Consider the following 22197-nt stretch of genomic DNA (forward strand, 5'->3'; position numbering starts at 1 on the left):
ATGACCTCATGTCCTGGATCTCTGCTGTAATCTTTTACGTACCAGTGCTGTTGAATAGCATGTTTGAATAAACCATCAAGCTGTATTCCCTGTTAGTTCCCCATACCTCCCCATTGACTGCCTGACACATTCTAATTCATCTTTCAAACTTTAGCTCCGACAGCACCTCCCCAGGGAGACTTCTGTGTACTTCTGCCCATCCACTAGTGCTTCATTATCTCACTGGTTCCTTGTTTGCAGTCAGCAGACTGCTTTTTAATTTATTTGCTTATATATCTTTCTCCCCTCCCAAAGCAGTGAGCTCCTTGGGCCAGGATCTTTTGTTATTTCTCTCTTTTTTCAGCTCTTGGCTTGAGTTTTATAATTTAGTAACTGCATCAAAAGTTATTCTTTTTTGAAGGGAAATGTAATTACTTTCTCAGCTTATTTAATACATTTTTTAGGCCTGGTTTTTCCATGGCTTCTTAGTCGGTTTCAGAATGCTAAATGAATATTCCTTGAACATGCAAATCATAGTTAATGATTGTATACATAATGAGAAAAATAAATCTGTAGCCTTAACCCCAATAATAATCCCTCATGTATTTCCAAATCAGATAGTTAATGACTTTTTAAGTTGGTGTTGTACTATTTGTGTTTGAAGATAATTGATAGTTAATTAAATGCAGTTGCAATACTTACTTTAAACTTAAAGACTTATAAAAACTACCAAATTGGATTAAGCTAGTGATTTGTCCTACAGTATCTTGTCTATAGCAGTTACCCAGTAAACATGATATAAAAGAACATGGTTGCCTTATAATAGTGATTCTCCAAGTGTGGTCCTCAGACCAGCAGTGTGAGCATCACCTGTGAACTTGTTAGCAATACAAATTCTCCAGACCCACCCCAGACCTACAGAATCAGAAACTCTGGGAATGGGACCTAATAATCTGTATTTTAACAAGATCTCTAGGGATTCCAGTACCCACCCAAGTTTAAGAACTACTCCCTACTATAAAAGGCAGACTAACAGCTTCGATCGATCCTTCTTGGTTTTAACTATGAAACAAAAAAGTAAGGAAATGGTTTTAGTAAGCATTCTGGACTTCTCTTCACAGTTGCACTGTTTCCTACAAAATATCATAGAATCATATTTTAGCATTAGGAGATATTAACAATCCTGATATATTCTGAGATTCTGTGATCAGAGATCTGCTTTAAGAAATTTAATCTTCAGCCATGTTCAGGAAGTATTGTAAGAGATTAAAAGCAGGAAGTCTAGGCCGTAAGCCAGAGTGGTACTAGGGGAGTAGCAATGAGAATTACATGGATGGAATGGACAATAACAGAGCTTTGCAGAAGTCCTTGAATTGAATGAAATGCTTAGGAAAAGGGAGAATTCAGAACCGATTTTGAAGGTTTCAGCCTAGGTGAGTTTATTCTTCTCACTGCAGCATTTCACTAGACAAAAAAAGTTGAAAATTTACTATGTATTTCTTTCTTCAAATGATGTTAAATGTCTCTTGATTTTCACAATGGGAGGCTGTACTTGTGCACAAAAACATTGAGTCTGTATGTTAGATTTTTATTATCTACGTTCATGTTACACATTTTCCTATTATTTGTTAGCCATAGAAAAGCACTTTACAAAGAGTACAACTCTGAATATTCATAAGTTTTATGTGAATATTGTTGTTAAACTTGAGACTCATACCATGGGATGGTTTGATTAATTCGTTCAACAGTTAAGGACTAATGTTACACCAGACATTGAGTTAGGTGCTGTGATTGTAAAGGTAAGTAAGAGAGCTTTTGTCCTCACAGAGCTCACTGTTTAGTGAGAGAAAAAAATGGGAGTCAATTATAACACAATGTAATATATGCTGTAATGGAGACATGCACAGGTTGCTATAGAAACTAAGCAGAAGAATACATCATAAATTGGTTACCAACCTCTAACAGTACTTGATTTTTAAAAAATCATTTTCTCAATTTGTAAGTTGTTGAAATGGAGCTAAGAAAAAAAAATTTTGAAAACTAAGACTGATTGTTAAAGCAAAATTGTCCAAGATGTGTTAAACATATGGTTTTTGTTTTGGTTGGTAATAGGTTCAAGTTCTTGGGGCTGATGGCCTAGAGCAAGATGTTGGTGAGACTGAAGATGATGAATTACCAGAACAGAGAGCCCGGAGACCAATGAATGCATTTCTCTTATTCTGCAAACGTCATCGCTCCCTTGTACGTCAGGAACACCCCAGGCTTGATAACCGAGGTGCTACCAAGATACTAGCTGATTGGTGGGCTGTTCTCGATCCAAAGGAAAAGCAGAAATATACAGACATGGCCAAGGAGGTAGGTTCCCGTGACAAGGTTTTATCGTAGTTGTGAGCAACTGATCCTCGAACCAGCGGTCAGAAAATACGGAGGCCCAGCTGAAGGCCTCACAGCAGGAAGGTGAATCCTGAATCAGGTGTTAAGTCAGAACATGAGAGCTTTGTTCCTATGTCTCAGTTCCAAGGTCACCTTGCAAACACTGGTGGAGTGCCAAAAGCAATGTGTTACCAAGAAACTTTTTCTCATTGCATATACTCCATTGGCTAATATAGGGGATTGATGTGAATGGTGATTTATATATTATGAATGGTGGTTTGGGGTTTTTGTAGTAGTTTTTCTAGGAACCCAGTTTCTGCTATCTAGTGGTGTCATGGGAAAGAGTCTTGATCTAGTTCTGATGCTACATAGCTTTGTTACCATATGTCATTCAATCTCTGGGTCTCAGCTTCCTTGTTTTTTTTAAATGTTATTAAAATGAGGAAGTTGGACAAACATTTGTGTCCCTTCCAGCTCTCACACTTTTTGATTGTGTAATAAACATTAGTTGATTGAGAGATGTGCTTTGACTTGTTTCGGTTTTGTAGGTAGTGCAGCACGAACATTTAAAAGCAGTATGTGAGTGAATGGCAGTGTGTACACGAGCAGAATGTACTGTGATGTGTGCATGCGTGTGAACACTGTGTAGGCAGGAGTTGGTGAGAAACATTCCCGTGCAGGAAAACTATTCAGAGAGGTCCGACATTAATCAATTCCAAAATGATTGCGGTGACGAAATTTCTTCAAAAATTGTATACCAGTCTGTTTCTCGATTAATCTGAAATGTGAGCTCCTTGTACATTTAAAATATGTTGTATAATGGATTTATCAAGAAAGGGCAAAGCAATATCATTGTGGTTAAACCTGAAAGGACTAATTCTAATATTATTTCTTCAGTGTTGCAGCTCACAAACAATCTTGATTCATGAAAACCCCTGCCACCCAAACATTTGGTTAAGTTCTGTGAAAAGATGAACCAACAGGGCACGAAATACAGTGTTGCAAGTGACACATGTTATTAGACATCTCAGCATGTGGGAAAATAATTATTTTAATTGCTGTGATTTTATTGAGTTGTTGAGCAAGCTACCGTGGAACATAAAAATTTCTTATGCACTGTTCAGGGAAATTTGAATCCAGAATAAATGATTAGCCTCGTTGCTATGTAATTAATGCTCACATAAGTCTTCAGGAATTGACTACTATTAAAGACAGGATTTTAACTATGTAGAGCATCTGGAAAATTTAAAATCAATTCCAAAAACCTACATGATTATAAATGTTTAAATGGCTTTCCATGAGCATAACAATAATTAACAGTAAAACTTTCCTGTTAAATAGCCTTATATCTTTACGTAGTCGTACTTATATGGTAAAATAAGCAATTATCTGCAACCTCAGAGGGAACTGCATTAACTTCCTATAATTAAACACTTGAGGTTGTTTTTGGATTGCTGTTTTTGGATAACATGCAGCCTATCCCAAGTATATTGTTTGCCTTTTCTTAAATACTGCCAATTTACAAACCCAGTAGGTGGCCACTTTTAAGAGGAGGAAATATTATAATATTTTCATAACAGGAACTCCCTTACCAGTTACTTAATTAGGTTCCCAATGTTTGCCATTGAGGTGCTGTAATGAAATCTTGTTAAGGTGGCCCCCTGCAATCTACTGTAAGTGGAGACCATAACGGGATCTTCACCTTTCAAAGGGTCTTGCTTATAGTTGTTCTTATAAAAGGTTGTCTTATTTCTAGTGCAAAGTGTGGAATATTCAACTACTTTCACAATTATTATACATTTGTTTCTAGTTATAAGTGATGCTTGTTTCGACTTATTAGCTAAATGGTTTTGAAATTACATGACAGTGCAGTTAGTAATTGTGCTGATGTTTTTTCTGTTAATAGTGCAGCCTTAATTGGCGTGCCAGTTTAATAAACAAAATCTTATTCAGTGGCTTCTATGTACCAGGTATTGTGGTGGTTGCTAGTGATAAGTATGGGCTCAGTTCCTCAAGGCCGCTTTCAGGCAACCATTTTTAAAAGTGTTTTATATGTGTTTATATGTGTTTTTCATTAAAAACCCCCAATTTGAAATGTGTTCTCTTTATTAGGAACAAGACATATTCTTTCAGCGTAGTTTGAGTGTGAATGTGAATGCTTACATGATACTCACCAGTATCTATTCTGTCATTTTCAGTTGAGTGAGGAGTACTTAATTTTTTCCTTTCTGTTTTTGTTTTTAAAAGAAACATATTCTCAAGCAGCGGTGAGTGATAATTAATACCACTTTAGAGAGATTTTTTATTTTTTACCTGCTAGAATTTTCTCTGACCCTTTTCCTTGCTCCTGATTATCTTCTGTTAGTGCATCTGATGAGAGGAAGCACCTGTTTGGGGATTTGTTTTCAGTTTCTTGAATTATTGCCCAGTACTAATTTGCATTGTTGAAAAAAATGATTGAAGGAGGGTTTCATGTTCTCTGATGAATCTCATTAGAGCAATCATTGGTTATAAATAATTTTAAAATACTATTCCTAAAGCTATAACCCGAGTTGCTTTCGTAAATCCAGCCCTGTGTGTGATGGTGCAGTGTTGTGGCTGTTCACAGGATCTCATTTCTGACTGTGACTGCTGCTAGGAGGCTTACTTAGGGACCCCACCACTTTGGGGGGATTTGATAGTAAAACCAAATATTTTGGACTTCGTGTTTCACACATTTCCTTGTTCTAAGACCTTTCCCATTCCTGTGTTTTAGATATCAGGACTTTTACTGTATTTTCTAAAATATTTAAGTGTTTATCTCTGAAGTGATAACAATCCATTTTTGAATATTGCTCTATTTTGTCCAGGGTCCTTTTATAAACATTTAATTTACTTAATCCTCAGATTAATCCCATGAGGTAGATATTATTTTGCAAAAGCTAAAGTGAAGGACACTGAGGCCCAGAAAAGAAGTGACTTATCCAAGGAAGCAGTAGGAGAGCTGGGTTCCCATACTTGACCCTTCCTTTCTGCCTGCCACTGAGAAGAGGTACAGCTGTCTCAATTTATTATGTTAGGTGTTCATTCATTCACCTCCCTGCAGAGTTATAAAATTTTAAAATGTGTTATATCTCTTTTTAAAATATCAGATAATTTCCTGTGTAATATCTTCTCCAAATTCTAGTCGATGTTATTTTATGGTAACATTTCACATAGTTGCACCAGAATTAGCTGTCTTTATCTGTCTCCACACTCCCAGGTTCCCGTATTACTAAACCTCACCAGGGTGACCCTTCTCTTTCTTTCTGTTGAGAAGATCTAGATAATGGTATTAGTTAGAATACTCTGGACTTTTAGATGGCACATCCCTGCCCCCGTTAAAACAAACAACTGGAGAACCCTTATTCAGTGTATCTTTCATTACCATTAATGTGCTTTTTAAGATCAAATTTCCATTGTTATAAATGATCTGGAAAAGTGACATTGAGACTCAATTTTTGAAAGATTAACATAATAAAGTACTGTCTACTGGTATATAATCATGCCATTGTCATGTATGAAGCAGGCAAAATACTGTGACAGAGGATATGTATTTAATACCATTCCTAAAGAACAATGATTGATTATTATTGCTAATGAAATGTGGTGGGTGGGGGTGGAGAAGAGGGGGCCAGTATTTACTGAGCACCTTGTGTAAGTGTAACTGTGTCTGTGAAGTAGATTCGCTTAGGTTGTCTAATGAATTGCAGATGGAGAAAAAAATTGGAAGCCATGAGGTGAATTTCATTTCAATGGGAGGTTTTTGAAGATCAGTATTTTAGTTACAAGAGCAGTCGCCCCTGTGATTGGTGTTCTCAGTGGGTGATGAGCTTCCCCACCCCCCCCCAGCGTGAACAGTCCTGCCCTGAGGACACCGATGGGTGGGGCCTATCTCTTTGGCCCTCTCAATCCTGTCATAATGGATTTTTGCCCACACAGTTTCACTCACATCATATTTGCTTTCTACTGTATACAGTCTTCCCTCATTGCTCCGGTCCTCAGCCTTTTCTGTAATCCCTTCCCTAACAACCTCCACACAAGTAACTAAGCCTTTCTGTTGTCTCTCACGGCTGAATCACAGCAAGTAATTGGTGAGGGGCCCATTTCCAAGGACAGATCTTCAACCCATTGGTAGATTCCCTTTTTAGACTCTTTGCAAAACCTTTTTTCATGCCTGAGTCAGGGGAAGGCTTTTATGGACAATATGTAAAAAGAAGTAATATATTTATGTGGCTGATTGTGGATGGTAATGAATTTGAAGGCAGAGATTCCAATTTATACTCTTCATCCCCGGTATCTGCCATCTAATCCACGCTGACAGAGTACTGAGATGGAGATGGGGAGGTGGAATGTAAGCAAGAGAAAGAAACGTTCCGGTCAGGAATTGTCACTGCTTTATGTTGTCATCAGCACAGCTCCACATTATAAGTTAGTTTAAGCTGGCCTTTGTTAGTATCATCAGAGCTTTAAAAATAGTTGATGCTGGGAATAACTCATTCATAAGGATGACAGTATATTCATTTTCACTACACGTATTGATTTTCACCAAGCAAATTCCTCAATGATTCCTAGCAAAGGATGTGATATCTTAATGGGAGAGAACTTACCTAGCAGCAGATCAACATTGCAGGGGAGGAAGGAGACGTCTAAGCAGCAGAAGAAAGCGGAGCGCTAGGTACATCTGGCCCGCATCTTTCACAACTGGAACTTCTTATAAAACTACCCCCTTTTTTTCTCATGACAAATATGTTAATTTGTTTGTAAGTCTTTCGTCCCTTTATGGAGTGGTGACCTTTGTCCAAATGACTGTTCATCTGACAAACCCAGCCTATGTGCCTTTTACTGGAACACAATAATGATGCATGTGTCTGCTGCTTCCATTTTCACCTCACCCTGCCATTTGTCACTTTCCACCTCCAGACGGCAGGCAAGACTGTTTGTCTGCCTCAGCTTAATATGTAAATCCCTCCTCCATGCACATGTAGGGTAGGGTGTCTCTTCGGTCACATTTGATATCTGCAGATACATTCTGCTGTGTGATTCTAGTTTGGCTCTGGCCTTGTGTCCCATTTTAACTTTTTTTGTAAGAAAACTAGAACCGTCTTACAGTTTTTTATGTTTACTTTCTTCTACATGTAGCTATGTATCAATATGCAGATGTACAGCTTTTAGTGTTTTTAAAAAAAGGTTATTTAGAAATTTTGAGTTACGGTAACGGGGATAGTTCTAGACCATTGACTATTAACATTATATTATCTACAGTACAATTTTCATTTATATGATTTAAAGTGAAATGCTGGGAAAGGTTTGTTATTTGGATTACATATACTTTCCTTACACCGAGGATAAAGGAACCTTTTTTCCTACTGGGCTAAATAAAAAGCTATTTGGAGCTTATACTTAGTTAATTTAAAACACAAAGTAACTGTTTTAAAAGGCAAGCTCATGGGATAGAAAGAATTGTATTACTAGAGTATCCAGCAGTAATAACATATAATAGTTGAAGAATACGTGGAAAATACAATTTATCATATAACATAACTTTTGGCAATATATAATGAATAGCAATATACATTATTTATTTATTTTGTCAGGAAAACGGGAAGAAGTGGCAGAGTTGGGAGAAATGGCTATAGGACAAAGCCACAGAAAGATAATGGAGAAGGGAAAATAAGTCAGTGAAGGCAGAAACCTCCAAATAAAGACATAACGTCTGTGATAGATTGATTGCAACATCGCACGTTACAGTTCTCAACACACACATGCACGTTGGTGACTTCCTGTGCTCATTATAGAACCCTGGGATGTTGGCAGGTGCAGTTATATTGTATAGATAGAGGAACTGAGGCCGAGAAAAGGTGAACAACTTGCTTAGTGTCCACAGCTAGCTAATAGCATAGATGGGTTTTGGACCCAGATCACCGGACTCTGCGCCTCGACATAGCCCTGCATCTCCAGACAACTGAAAAGTTATGCCTCACTCTGCCCTACCTTGTTCCCCTTCTATTCTCGGTCTTGGTTCTTCTTTCCCACAGCTGATTTCTTTGCTTTATTAAGTTTTCCTGCATTTGCCTTACTAGTACATCAAAGCACAGTTTTAATTTTTACTGTACTTACCAAATTAAGCAGTGAGCAGAACCTGATTACTGGCCTTAGTATGAACTCAGACTTTGTTTTGTGTACCTGATACCTACTTTGCAATAGGTGCCACAGTGCACCACTGTTTACAGTAACCCCAGGCATTTATTTGGCTGTTGTTCTCACTCTATGAAGGCGAAAGCTGAAGGCTGAGGCCCAGACTCTTACATTTTCCATTCTTGGTCTCTGTCTTTGGTCACCGTAGCCCTAAGTGGAAGTGTTAGGGTTTGAACTCTGTTTTTTTGGTCTTCAAAGCCCTTGCCTCTATGACAGATAACTCCCTCTCTCCACCAAGGTCAGACAGCTTTTTGGATATTAAAAACAATTGAGGGTTAAAAGATAAAAAGTTTGCTGCCTTTGTACCCTCATCCCACAAAGGAACTTTTAGTAGATAAATTCATGTCCTGTCTCTAAAGCCCTGTGTTGACATTGTCATTCTTCTACAAGAAAAGCCACTGAAGTTACCGAAAGTGTCTTTCTTCATTCATTATCTATATGGTTGGGGTGACGTGAAGGCAATTAGAACTTTTTTCAATCTGTGTGTTAATTAAAATCTTTTATCTATTCTTTATTTATAGTATAAAGATGCATTTATGAAAGCAAATCCTGGCTACAAATGGTGTCCTACCACAAACAAGCCTATGAAATCCCCAACACCCTCTGTCAATCCACGAAAGAAACTATGGGCCTTCCCATCTGACTCTTCACGAGACTTGCCAAGCCCCAAGAAAGCAAAGACTGAAGAAATGCCTCAGCTTAACTTTGGAATGGCCGGTGAGTTGAGTAACTGTTTCTGCCTGTTCTTTAAGGACAGACAGGGCAATACATTTCAGCAGTACTTTTATCAAATAATACAGAGAGAGAGAGAGAGAAGCAAAACATATGACCAAAAGGAAATAATAACAAGTATATCTCAAAGCTTTGGAATATGGCATACATTGAATGAGTATATATAATTAAAGAAAGGTGGGATAGACCAATTCCTGATATTGGCATTGTGGAAAAGCAGGCAGCAGTGTGTGGAGAAGGTCAGGAGCTTAGGGAATTTTACAGTGTAACCAAATAGCTTACACACACGTACACACTATTAAGCTATCCCAGTAAAACACCTTAGTTATCATGCATACTTAAGAAAAATACAGTTATGTAGGTCATCTGAGGATCTGCAACATCGAGGGCAAGAATATGAACAACTCCCTCCCAAATCAGAGGGATCCTGACATCTGTTTCTTAGAGGGAATTCCCATTCTACCCCTTCTCCTGTACCCATTTCTGTATGGGCCAAGCGCATTGCAAATTCCAGGAGGTCCCATTTGTTATGGCACCTCTAATACTCTTGGGGTAGTAAAGAATGCTGAAACATTTATAACCATGAAATAAAGTATTTATATTCACCTTGTAAGTGGCTCTGTCTTCCCTGACTATTGCAATGCCGTAATCAGGAGAGGAATTTCCCAGGATGAAATGGAGAGATCGGGCAGGGTGGAAGAGTGAAGTTAATGTTGAGCTATAAGGTTCCTATTTCATTATTACAAGCAAATTTTCTTCGAAATGAGAACATCGAATCATTTGTAATATGGCAAGCTTGGGAAAGGAGGTTGAACAATATTGTGATTATACTTCATTTTTTTTAATGGCCAGTAGGCCTAATGAGATTTAATAGTTCAGTGTGTGATTCATAGTATAAAAAAGTATGTAGTGGTGTCATATATAAACCTAAGAAATACAGTCTAATATAATGGTGGCATTCTGGGAGAACAAAGTCTTCAATTGTTAAACATAGGTATTTGTAGTATAGTTAATTTTAGGTGAGCTACCAAACTGATGCTTCTGCATATTCCAGAAGAATCAAAAGAGAGATCTATCCTTGTTTTAGCTGTTATTTTGTATAATTTTACTTCCAACCACTTGCTGGTAGTCCTGGTGAGCTCCTGGACTTACCAGATTATGTTAGAGTGTTTCATAAAATATTTCATTCTCAAGACCAAAAAAGAATATATGGATGATTGGCTTCTAACTGAATTCCTTCGATTATCATTTATCTTCCACTGTTTTTTCTCCCAATTCTAAATCTAGGTCAGTCTGTGTAGGGTTTTTTTGCATAGAATGGCTCTTCACAAACCAAAAATAATTACATTTTAACTCTAGAAAGCTATGAAAGATGTCTGTTTGTAGCACTGTTTCTGACAGTTTATTAATCTACCTTTTGTACTTAAATTGAAAATGGAACTTAGACTTCAACCAAAATATTTACAGGTCAGCTCTTAAAAGCCATGTTCTTCAAAGCCAAATACAGGAAAGTACAAAACACTTTCCTTGCATTTATCTCATTATATAAGGACCTGCTGTGGATGTTGGAAATCCATGATCGGAGCCCTTGCTAAGATAGTGCATGAGTGTATAACATTGGTCTGATACTTCTAGTTATGTTGCTTTTCAGTACAATGAAAGCCAATTAATTTGCCTTTGATTAAACCATGATGCCTAGCTCTTTGAATCTAGGGGATACTGTAGGGCTTTTAGAGGCCAGTTTATGCTTTTCCTCAACATGGAACCTCATTTTTTGTTTTGTTTTCCCAATAGTCCTGTCACATGACCTTTTGCTGTTTTGAGTAACCTCAAAGCACTCAGATGTATGATTTCCAAGAAAGGAAAGCTGTGTAGAATTTAATTTAGCATAAGCCCTGTTGGTGAAAGGAAAGCATGCTCTTTATATATCTCTTTATGTATTTTTGATATTTCTAAATAACACTGTATAAATATAAATTAATATAAAGGTTGATGGTCATTTCTTGGTTTGTGTTTTAGTAGTTATACAACAAATTTCTTGCAAAGTCACATTGGTATATAACGTAAATAAAATTATTATATAAGTGTGTTCCTATTTTAGTTTATAATTTGAACGAACACATTTTTGTCTGTTGTAAAGTGAGGACCGGCCCGGTGGCTCAGGTAGTTGGAGTGCTGTGTTTGTAACACTGAGGTCGCCGGTTCAGTTCCCACATGGGCTAGTGAGCTGCGCCCTTTACAGCTAAGATTATGAACAGTGGCTCTCCCTCGGGCTGGGCTGCCGTGAGCAGCCGGAGATTGGCGTGAGCTGCCGTGGGCTGCTGTGTGCTGCCGTGGGGTACCATGTGCTGCCATGAGCGGCCGGTGGCCAGCGTGAGTGGCCGGCAGTCGGTTGCCTGAGCTGCTGTGAGTGGCTGACTGACAACCGGTGACCGACTGCGTCAGCCAAGGGGGAGCGCAAGGCTTATAATACCAGCATGGGCCAGGGAACTGTGTCCTACACAACTAGACTGACAAACAATGGCTTGAACCGGAGGGGGGAGGGGAGAGGCACAAGAAAGGGGGAAAAAATTTGAAGAAAAGTGATCATCCAATCTGCCTGATCTCTAAAATGACAGCTGCCATAGTGTTAAGCTGCCCAAATACCAAGTTAAACTTTTACTTTCTGCTAAATTCATTCCCCCTCCTGATTTTTATTTTTAAATAGTTTTAGGTGTTAGCTTTAACAGCCACAATAGGTTTTAACTTGAATGTTTAATTAAGAATGGAATCTTAACAATAGTCTTATTTCATCAAATCACATTGTTCCTGTGTGTTCTGTATGTGTGTCTTCTATGTGACTATCTTTTAACATTGAGCTATTTCTTGACCACCTGATCATTCGGTGACATATTTTCCTCTTTCATAACCTCTTTATTTTTAACTACCTCAGATTCTTTTTTCAATTTTTTTATAAATTTGACTGTATAAGGTGTGGTCAGAGTTGCTTCAGCATTCTCGAGATAGATTGTATATAAAGAAATACTTAAGGGCAAAGCTTTAAACAAAAATGAAAAAAGGAAAAGAAAAGAAACTCCTAAATGTCTTTAGGCAACAGTATGCCTGATCTTCATTTTTAATTGTACAGAGATTCCTAAAATTAAAAACACGTTTATTGAAGACCTATATGCACTGGGATAGGCTCTGAATTAGGCATTATCACATTCTTTCATCGCAGTTCTGAAATTTAGTTAATTTAAGACATCCTTAAAGGATATAGGTTCTTTTAGGTTCCTTATTGTCTGTCATACTTTCTTTGTTTACATATAACCCTGGGTGATAGATTACCAATATGCTGTTTTTGTTTTGTCTTTCCGTTTCTGTTGATTATTGAAGGAATGAAAGCAAAGACCTTCGGTAATATAAAAAAGGTTTGTTTTAAATCTTAAAGGTTTTTCAAGGAAGGGCCTGACTATCCCCCTAAGATTTACTATGTCCAAAAGACATCATTGTTTAATTTCAATTTGTTTTTGAAAATTTTAAAGAAAGATTATTTAAACAAAGCCCACTAGATTTTGGAAAATTTCTCTGTTCTCTAGTTCCTCTGGTAGCCTGGCTCTTTTTTATCAGGCCTGATTTCACATGGCAGAAATAACAATTTGGGAATAATAATCTCAGGCGTCTTAGAAGACAAACTTAAGCACTCTTTGTTTGAAAAGATAATCCGTCTAAAATCTCCATGCAGTAAGGACAGAAGCATCACAGTAGGAGATAACCATAAACATCTGGTATTGAAGAACAGATTACGCTGGCATAGGGACAACAGTGGTATTTAAAAGGCTGACAAACGTATGATATGAAGTGCACATATGCCAGGTTATTGCTACATAAAGAGTTTTGAAAAGTTTTCTAGAAAAAGTTATATGTGGTTCTCTTGCATTTCTAATTGCTAGTCTTTGTGAGTATTGTTTTTTTGGTCTCTGTGTGGATTATCCATACTTCATGGTTGTAAATTGATGATTATTTGTTTTATTTAGATCCTACTCAAATGGGAGGCCTGAGCATGCTGCTTTTAGCTGGAGAACATGCTCTTGGCACCTCAGAGGTAAGCCAGTCCCTCATCTTTCTTCACTCCCCTCATACTGGGGGTCGAGAACACAAACATTTGTATTCTGTTCACACTGTTAGTTCTGCAGTTTCACTGTTTACAGCTCATGAACAAACTTGACATTTATTGTTTTCATTAAGATCTATATGTGCATTATATTGTGCCTTGAGGGTAACAAAAGTGGTATAAATAAGCCCAAGAGGACACAAACACAAGTTAGGTGCAGAGTTAGAGGTTCCATGAGCCTAGGAGTAAGAAATGGCAGTGTACAGACAATTAGCATTTGCCACGGCTGTGTAATGTCCTGTGATTCATTCATCTCTACTCGTAACATTCCCTACTTTTGTACTGTTCTCATTTAGACTTGGTAGTGAAAAGCTGAGAGTTAAAACAGTATGAAACTCTCGGTTTCTTTGGTACCTGAATAAATCCAAACTCCTATTTTAGAAAATCAGGAAACATGGCAATCCAAGATTGTTTTGTTCTTTAAAATGGAAAATGAAAAAGACCCAGGCCCTCATGACCTTGGTTTCAGGATTTTTTTATTCCCTTCTATAGCTGTCAGTCCGCTTTAGCAAAGCATTTTTAGGTACGGTTTTGATGGGCAGGTAGTAGCTGTTAACCATGAATAGTTTACATTTGTGGAATTCTTCTATTTTCCAGACCCATTTAACAGAGACCAGATGAATTAACCTGCAGGTCATGTTATTTTACCACAGTTAGGTACCTGAAATGGAAATTTTTCCATCTCCAACCAGAGTCAATGTTTAGGGCAAAATAGCAGTCAGCTCAGTTTTATTGCACATTTTATATATACATATATATGACTTTTTTTCCTTTATTTGTTTTAAATTGTGAGTGTGCCATGCAAATTACAGTTGAAGCCTGTTTAAATAAACAATAATTTTAGAAGATACTGTATGAGAAATTTACAGCACAAAAGGCCTTTGCTGTATATAGTTTACATTTGAGATCTATAGTAGTTGACCACGTGTTCAATTTAACTTAAGTATTATGATTCCATTTAGTTCAGTGGAGCAAAAAGTGTATAAGTTGGTGGACTGGTACCGTGTTTCCCCGAAAGTAAGAACAGGTCTTGTATTAATTTTTGTTCCAAAAGACGCTTTAGGGCTTATGTTCAGGTGATGTCGTCCTGAAAAATCATGCTAGGGATTATTTTACAGTTTGGTCTTATTTTCGGGGAAACATGGTAGTTGTTTACATTGTACTAATCTTTAGCTGAAAAAAAGTCAACATGTCACTGTGTGCCTTTGTATACTCATTATTCAGCATGTTTATACCTCCTAACATAACTGCATTCTCGGGCATCATTTTACTTTCTAACACATGGCAGCTACCTAATAACAGTCAGACTAACTCTCACTTGGGTGTAGAGTATCCCAGGCATGTTCTGAAAGGTGAATGTTGGAATAATAATGCACTCTTGACCTTTCAACACAGTCTGACTCATGATTTCCAACAATGCACTGCACTTGTATTGTGAAAGTCAGCATTCTCTTTTCAAACAGATTAGATTATAATGATGTTTTTTTTTTCCCAACATCTATTAGCATTCTTTTGAACTTTCAGGAACAAATGTAAACCAATAAATGTCTGTAGAACTTACAGACAGATGAAAATGCTAGTCAAACAAAAGAATGCTTTTTTTTACCCCCCTTAAAGTTCAACTTCAGCCTTTTTCAGTGAGAAGTTCTCTCCCCACTTTTAAGAACAGCAGAATTCTGATGAAGGGGGACCATTTTGAGAACCTCAAGCTGAAGAAACAAAGAAAGCTCAATGGCCTAAAGAAGTTAATCATATAGGAGAAGGGAATCTGATAAGGAAGAAATTGCCAGCAGTTAGGTCTTTAAGAATCACTTCTAAAGAGTACAACTTTTTTATATGTACTTGCACTTAGAAATGATTTATTTCTTGTTGCTTTAGAAAAGGAAGTATTTGATGAAGTGACAAGATAACATATATTCAGTGCAATCATGTGATAGGGGAAATGAGGAATGGAAATACAGCATAAACTAAGGTGCTTAGTAAGAATCTTTCTTACTACCTGGATAGATGTTCTATTATAATATTCAGCATAAAACATTTTGAACAACTGCTGCTTTTATTAGGAAAAATTCAACAGCCATTTACAGTCACTTTATTACCATTTTGGGTAGGATGTTTGAGGTGTTTATCAAAATGAAGTTAGCTTTTGACAATGTAAATTAAAACCAGACTTGTTTAAGAAAAAGAATGCTACTTTTTCTTCATCATCCCTACTTCTCATATCAGAGATACTAAGGTTGTTATTGAAAATAATCTTGAGATAGTGAATTGATAAAGCAGTGAAAGTTGTATAAAATAATCTGTCTCTAAATATAGAGAGTTCATGCCATAGGTATCAATAGACTTCATTTAGCACCTGATTTTCTGTTCAAAGTCACATTCTCAATATGTAGACATGGTCATAGAACGGGACTTAGCCACATAGGCAGATGAGGAACCTGAGATAAGTACAGTAAACATGTACTTAAATTTTTCTAAGAAAAACTAGCAGAATAATTAGATAAACAGAGAGATACAGAAATTTTATGCTTCTGACATTTGGAAAAGTTATGGTAAAGTATGTTTATACTGTTAGGTAGGACCAGTCAAATAAAGTGACATTTTACAAAAATTCTGCCACAGAAATGGTCTAAGCACAATGGCTTTTTAAATGCCATGGCATAATTCTCCTTAAATATTATTCTTAAAGAGAGGAGATTTTCCTTTGTTCTTGCATCTGAAACCTAACCACATAGAAAAAGTCCTCAAAAGTCTTATTTTTTTAAATATGGAAAGTACCAGTTTTTTTGTTTTGTTTTGTTTTTTAATCCGACAAGGTACAGAGTCTTGCTGTAACTGAAATAATAACATTCCAGGTTAAAAGCTTCTTTGGCCTGTGCTATTTCCTAGATCTACCTAAAGTCCTTTTAAATTTTTAGAGAGAAATTGTAGGTTCTTGAGATTATCAGTGGACAAATAATAGCAAACAAAATGTTTGCATTTTCTCTTTTTTCCTTTGTCTTCTGATTAACTCGGAATCTGCTATAATAGAGTTGTGGCACTTTTAGGTTAACATTTTTATATGCTTCTGTTACTGAGCCACACTTGGTTCTGTAGATTCAATTATGGTAACTTTGTGTTTCTTATGAGTAAAAGGGATGAAATTTGCATTTGCAGTTATTTTGATTCTCTTATTTTTCACATAAATGATCAGCCCCGTATTTCCTGTATACCCAAGTACATTGAAATGCATTAAATATGTGGGATACTTTTTAAAACCAATGTTTGTCATTAAAGAATGTATGCATTGAGGAAGCAAAATAGATTGAGGCCTAACGGAGTGATCCCTGGCTCAAAATAACCGGCAAAGCTTGTTTCTACTGACACCGGGTGAAATGCAGTGTAAGCATAGACGTCTCATTAGGAGAGAACCCGATAATAGTGAAGGAAATGGAAAGGAGTGTTCCCAATGGAGATGAGATTTTAGCAAACCTATTTAATTCCGAAATCAAACGGAAGTTGTCCAGTCAATGAAATTAAATAGAAGTGTCAGCCGAAAATAGGCTAGCAGTGGACTGCAGAGAGCCATTATTTGATCTAGAATTTCTAGAGGTAATCTCCAGGACTAAAAATCTTCTATATTGTTATTTTTTTTACTTTAATAAAAATGTAAAACTAAATTAAAATTTAAAAATAAAGGCTGGGAGTAATATAATTCAGAGTGTGTGAAAGGGAAGATTATTCAACACATAATATACAGAACAGCTTGGATTAATTTTGGAAAGGACAACATTCAGGATTGGCCCTAAGAAGGGATGGTTTGGGGAATGGTGGAAAATAGGAAAAGTAAGGCAGAGTAATCAAGTAATCAATGAAAAGTTTTGAAGGCATTAGTTTAGTTACATTGACTAACGGCAAACTGTCAGATGTATGGGAATTGCATTCGACCTTGTGTCTGTGATTTTAGAATGTCTTATTCTTTTGTGGGAACCAAGAGATATGCCACTAAAGTTATGATCAGCCCACTTTTTTCTTTGCTTTCCTTCCTGTAAAATGGAGCTAATAATTATGCTCACTTGGCTTTAACTCCCACGTTATCCGTGAAGATTAATTAAATAAAACCTGTAAGGTATTTTTAACTATCCTGAAAAGCATTCTTGTAGGTACCTAGTATTATTACCATAAATTATTCTGGGCATTTCAGACTTAGCTTGCAAGCTTAAATTATATCAGGCTTACTCCTATAGGCTACAGTATGCTTTACCAGCAGTGTGTGCATGCACGTGCGCAGGCACACAGTTCCTGTCCATTGAAACCTTGCAGGAAATTACAGTTGTAATTGATTCTCTTTTTTCATTAGGTGCTCAAGAAGGAGACAACTTTTTAATCCATGGGAGAAACCAATATAGGAAGTATGACTTTACTAGAGGTAGCATCACAGTTCGTAGAGAAGATGCTAGCAAATGATGGCATACCTCCATTAGGGATGTTGAAGGCCATGTATAAGAATTGAGTGGAGCAGGAAGAGTGCCATCTTTTTACACATTCATTCACATGGCATGTATTTATTGAATACTTACTATCTCCACATCAGGGAACAAACCAGAAACAAGTCTCTGCCCTCATGGAGCTGAGGGTGTCTTACGGTTAAGGTTTTAGAGGTAGATAGCAACTCCTTACATGATACTTCTGGCTTCAAAGGGAATCCCATTGATTTTTCATTTGTTGATCACCATCTGCCTATTTAAAAATAAAATAGTTTATGGAAAAAAAATAAAAATAAAATAGTTTATGTATCCACATTTCTGTATGACTGAAATTTAAAAATAATATATTTGGTTTGTAATATTAATCTCTACCTCCTTCAGGAAGCCCTTCCTTATTTCTTGAGCCAAATTGGATTTCTTGAGCCATATTTGATTAGCCTCATAGCTCTTACGGTCAGGGTTATATATTACAGCACTCCATTATATTTGCATAGTTGTGTTCTTTATAATAAATTGTCTAATGGAAGTATGTTTACATTTTTTCTCATTGTGTAAGTCTTGACTCATCCAGAAAACTTGAAGCAACTTGAGGTTAGGCCTAATGACAGAATTGAAATTGCAGAGCTCCCCAGTTGCTTGCAGTATAGGTAGTTACAACAACGAACATTTATTGAGCACCTCCGTTCTGGGCATTGTTCTCAAGTGCATTATGTAAGAGTAGCCCTTGATCCTCATAACAACCCTATGGGTTAAGTCTTATTTCCCTTATAAGTAAATATCAAACCATAAGGTGAGAAAACAGAGGCAGAGATGGGTTAAATAACATGCTCAAGATTAGGCTGCTAATGAAGTGACAGAACTGGGATTTGAACCCAGGAAGAGGAGAACTAGTATCAGTCTCGTCATAGACTCCAGGGGCTTTTCTGATTCATCCCCCACCCACCTGGCCTCCACTCAGTGGAGTCCTGTGCTACACTCTTACCTTACAGGGGCATTTCGTGGGTGCTTTCTGGGGGCCAGGCACTGTGCTAAGCACTTACACTGATGATCCCATTTTGTCCTCCCGTGGACCCTATGAGGCTGGTTTATTATCACCATTGCATAAATGACAAAACTAGGCCAGAGAGATTAAATAGCCTCTCCAAGGTCATAGAGTGAGGAAGTCCTAATACGAGGATTTAAACCCATATGTTTTCCATTAAATGATGAGATAGGTGAAATCTGAGATAGAGAAAAGGTAGTTGTATCAATACTTGCTAAATGAATACGTGTTTAGTCCATATTTAAATACAGTTGAGTGTTACATTTAAAACAAATACAGATTTAGATAAAATTGAAAGTTTTCACCTTTAGTATAATTTCTGAAAATAATTTTCCTATCTTTGAGTACATTTGGTCTAGTCTGATATGTACCCTTGTTAGACTACTTCAGGATGCTAGAGTCCATTGAATTACAAACACTCTGACTCTGCCCCATCCCCTCAAAGTTTTTATTCCTTTCTTAAAGTTTTATAGCTTCTAAATGTACTTTGTGAGGAAATACGCATATTTAAATTTTACATTAAACAGCAAATGGGCTCTTTGTACTTTCTCTCTTTCTGGGTGAAGATGTCCATTTTTTACATAAATGTTCACTGTCCCTTTGGGCTGGAACTGCCCATCCAGCTCAGCCTCTTCCATCTGTCAGCAGTGGAGTTCAAAACCTACAGAATCAGGTCCTTTTCCCTAACGTGATTGACAAGCACCTGTCCTGGATGAGTTCCCAGGATGCATTGCTCTAGGCAGTGATGACCTTGCATGAGCTCCTCAGTCTCCCAGAGATGATGGGAAGGGGTAGCGGTTTGTAGAAGTGGCCTGGAGTCGGTACTAGTGTTTCCATACTAGTGCTCTGCCGCCTGTCTTATAATAATGCGAGAACTTGACTCACGGCACGAAGTCAATACCCTGGTAGCCCTGGTGCCCCGAGGAAAACCAGGACTTATTTTTCCTTTCAGCCAGATGACTTGACCTGTATCTAATTTGGGGAGGCTCAGTTCTGTGCCACGTTATTTGGTTATGCTCCCCGGGGTAGCCCAGTAGTCTTCTGAGCTGTAGCTCACTCCCGGCGGGGGTCAGGCAGCCAAGTGCAGTGCCGTACTACTCAGGTTCGCCCTAACCTAACTGAGGTTCAATGAAGAGTGGCTTCATTTTAGTCCTTAAAAACATGTTGAAGGACTAACTTGGATGGAATGTGCTTTTATTTAATTCACCTGTGTTTACGATGAAGTCCATTTCAGAGCTTCATTTAACATCTCACATTAAATGAAAATTAAATGATCGTTTAGGTACCGTGTTAGAAGCATATCTGGCAGTTCCCACAAATTGTGGGAATGGCAGCGTCAGGATGAGGGTGAGAATCCGATCACAGGTTCTTGAACAGAGGATCTTTACACTTGAACTCTGAAATGGAACCCTTTACCCACAAACCCTCTCCTTCCAGGCAGACAACCCCACTCCCCACCCCTGTCTAAATTGTCTTCCTTCTTTCAAATTCCCCCTTTCACTGAGAACTCAAGGCTTTAACCTACCTTAGAAACACTGGCACTGTCTGACCCCTTTTCCTCAGCCCTGACATACTTCCAGACTATTCCTGAGGCCTCGCAAATACCATCTCTGTTTTAATGGGGCCCCACATCTCAGCTGTTTTGTTTCCTTAACCTTTTAATTGGTCTCCTACCTCCAGCCACTCCCCAGCCAAAGTCACCTGCATTCCCCGGACAGTTACCTAACTACATACGCTTCTCTCTCCTCATGGCACTCCTCTGACTGAAAACCTTGGCTGGCTCCTCACTACGGTCAGCTGACCTTGCAAACTTAACATAGAATTCAGGTTTGTCTCAGTCCAGTTCATCTCCCACTACACTACCAAGTGTCTTCCTCTTCAGCCACACTGGGAAAGTCACTGTTTCTCGGACACAGAGGGCACGTGCCTCCATGCTTTCCCTCCTGAGCTTACCACATCATTTCTTCAATTACGGTGTTCCTTCTGGGTCTTTCTTAGATGTTACTTATCTTAACTTCTTCCCAGAAAGAGCAAAGGCCGCTTCTCTGACCATCCATAGCCTTGTTGTATTCCACCACTATGCACGTACATTCTTATATGTGTAGTTGTCATCTGCATTTGAAGTGCCAGCAATTTAAGGGCCAAACACATTCCTTTACTCTCATTTTATTCCCCAGCTTAAAGTGCATACAAGTGGAATGTAAGCATGAAAGCAGTAGTCAGTGGCTGGCCTCTAATAGCTGATTACTGAATATTTACTGGTGTGAGTAATGAGTAAATATTTGAGTCACCGAGGGCAGCAATATGTAGTTCAGATACAACCAGTGCACCTACCGCTTTTGTTGACTGTGTGTTCATCGCAGCCCAGCCGTGCGTGGCTGTGGTCTTGTGCCTTGTGCAGTCAGAACTGGCTCTTGCTAATCCGAGCTTTGCAAGGTACTTGCGGTGCACCTGGCTGCTGTGATTTTGTTTTGTATCGGGCCTGGATCTCATCTCTATCTCTACAGTTTTCACAATCAGAATTGCAACTGTGGGGAAAAAAATACTACCTCATCATAATCCTTAATTATACTAATCATTCCTCTTCCGTAGTTATTGTGAATTATAGCTACATCAAAGGGAAGATTGGATTTAAGGGCAGTTGAATATGTGGTTAACGAAACTTTTGCTTTTGATACCTCTTTAGAGGACTTCTTTCTTGGGCGTATAGCTACACCTAGTGGCTTTATGGATTATTTCAGACTATTTCTAGAAACAGCTTCTCGGGTTTTCTTTCTCCCTTTATTTAACCCTCTGCTTACTCAGTGTTTTTTCTTTACTCTTAATTAATGAACAAATATCTTTGACTCTTTGTATGGACATAATCTCTTCCTTTTATGTGGATATAATCCCAGATTTCTTTACCAAATGTGTGTATGCACAGATATTCACACTAGCATTAGATTCCTTATTTATCAAGCACTCAAAGAATTCTGCATATGTACATTTTCCATGTCATCGAAGCACTTTTACATTTTGAGATTTTAGATGGAAATGTGCCTAGCATGTTACCACATGCATTTCTGCCTTTTAATAAAGAACATATTTTATAATTATTATCTGGACAACTTAGAATCAGAGTTATAAATGTTAATTACTGCCATGAACTGATGCCTTCAGGAGAAACTTAAGGGCTATTTTCCCTTCTTTAATTTGTTACAGATAGAGTACAATGCTTTGTAAAACATTGGTGTCTG

The 22197-nt window shown here is 37.7% G+C and overlaps 1 protein-coding gene across 50 annotated transcripts in view; it reads left to right on the top strand.

Moving 5' to 3' along the window:
* BBX (BBX high mobility group box domain containing) overlaps positions 1-22197 on the top strand; it is a 245573-nt gene that overhangs the window by 161883 nt on the left and 61493 nt on the right. For all 50 annotated transcript variants that reach the window (XM_081067957.1, XM_081067972.1, XM_081067941.1 and 47 more), the window contains 3 exons: positions 2092-2334; positions 9090-9285; positions 13317-13384. In XM_081067957.1, the coding sequence (XP_080924083.1) occupies positions 2092-2334; positions 9090-9285; positions 13317-13384 (507 nt within the window). The remainder of the gene's footprint in view (positions 1-2091; positions 2335-9089; positions 9286-13316; positions 13385-22197) is intronic.

The sequence above is a fragment of the Rhinolophus hipposideros genome, assembly GCF_964194185.1.
Source record: "Rhinolophus hipposideros genome assembly, chromosome: 2".
NCBI lineage: Eukaryota > Metazoa > Chordata > Mammalia > Chiroptera > Rhinolophidae > Rhinolophus > Rhinolophus hipposideros.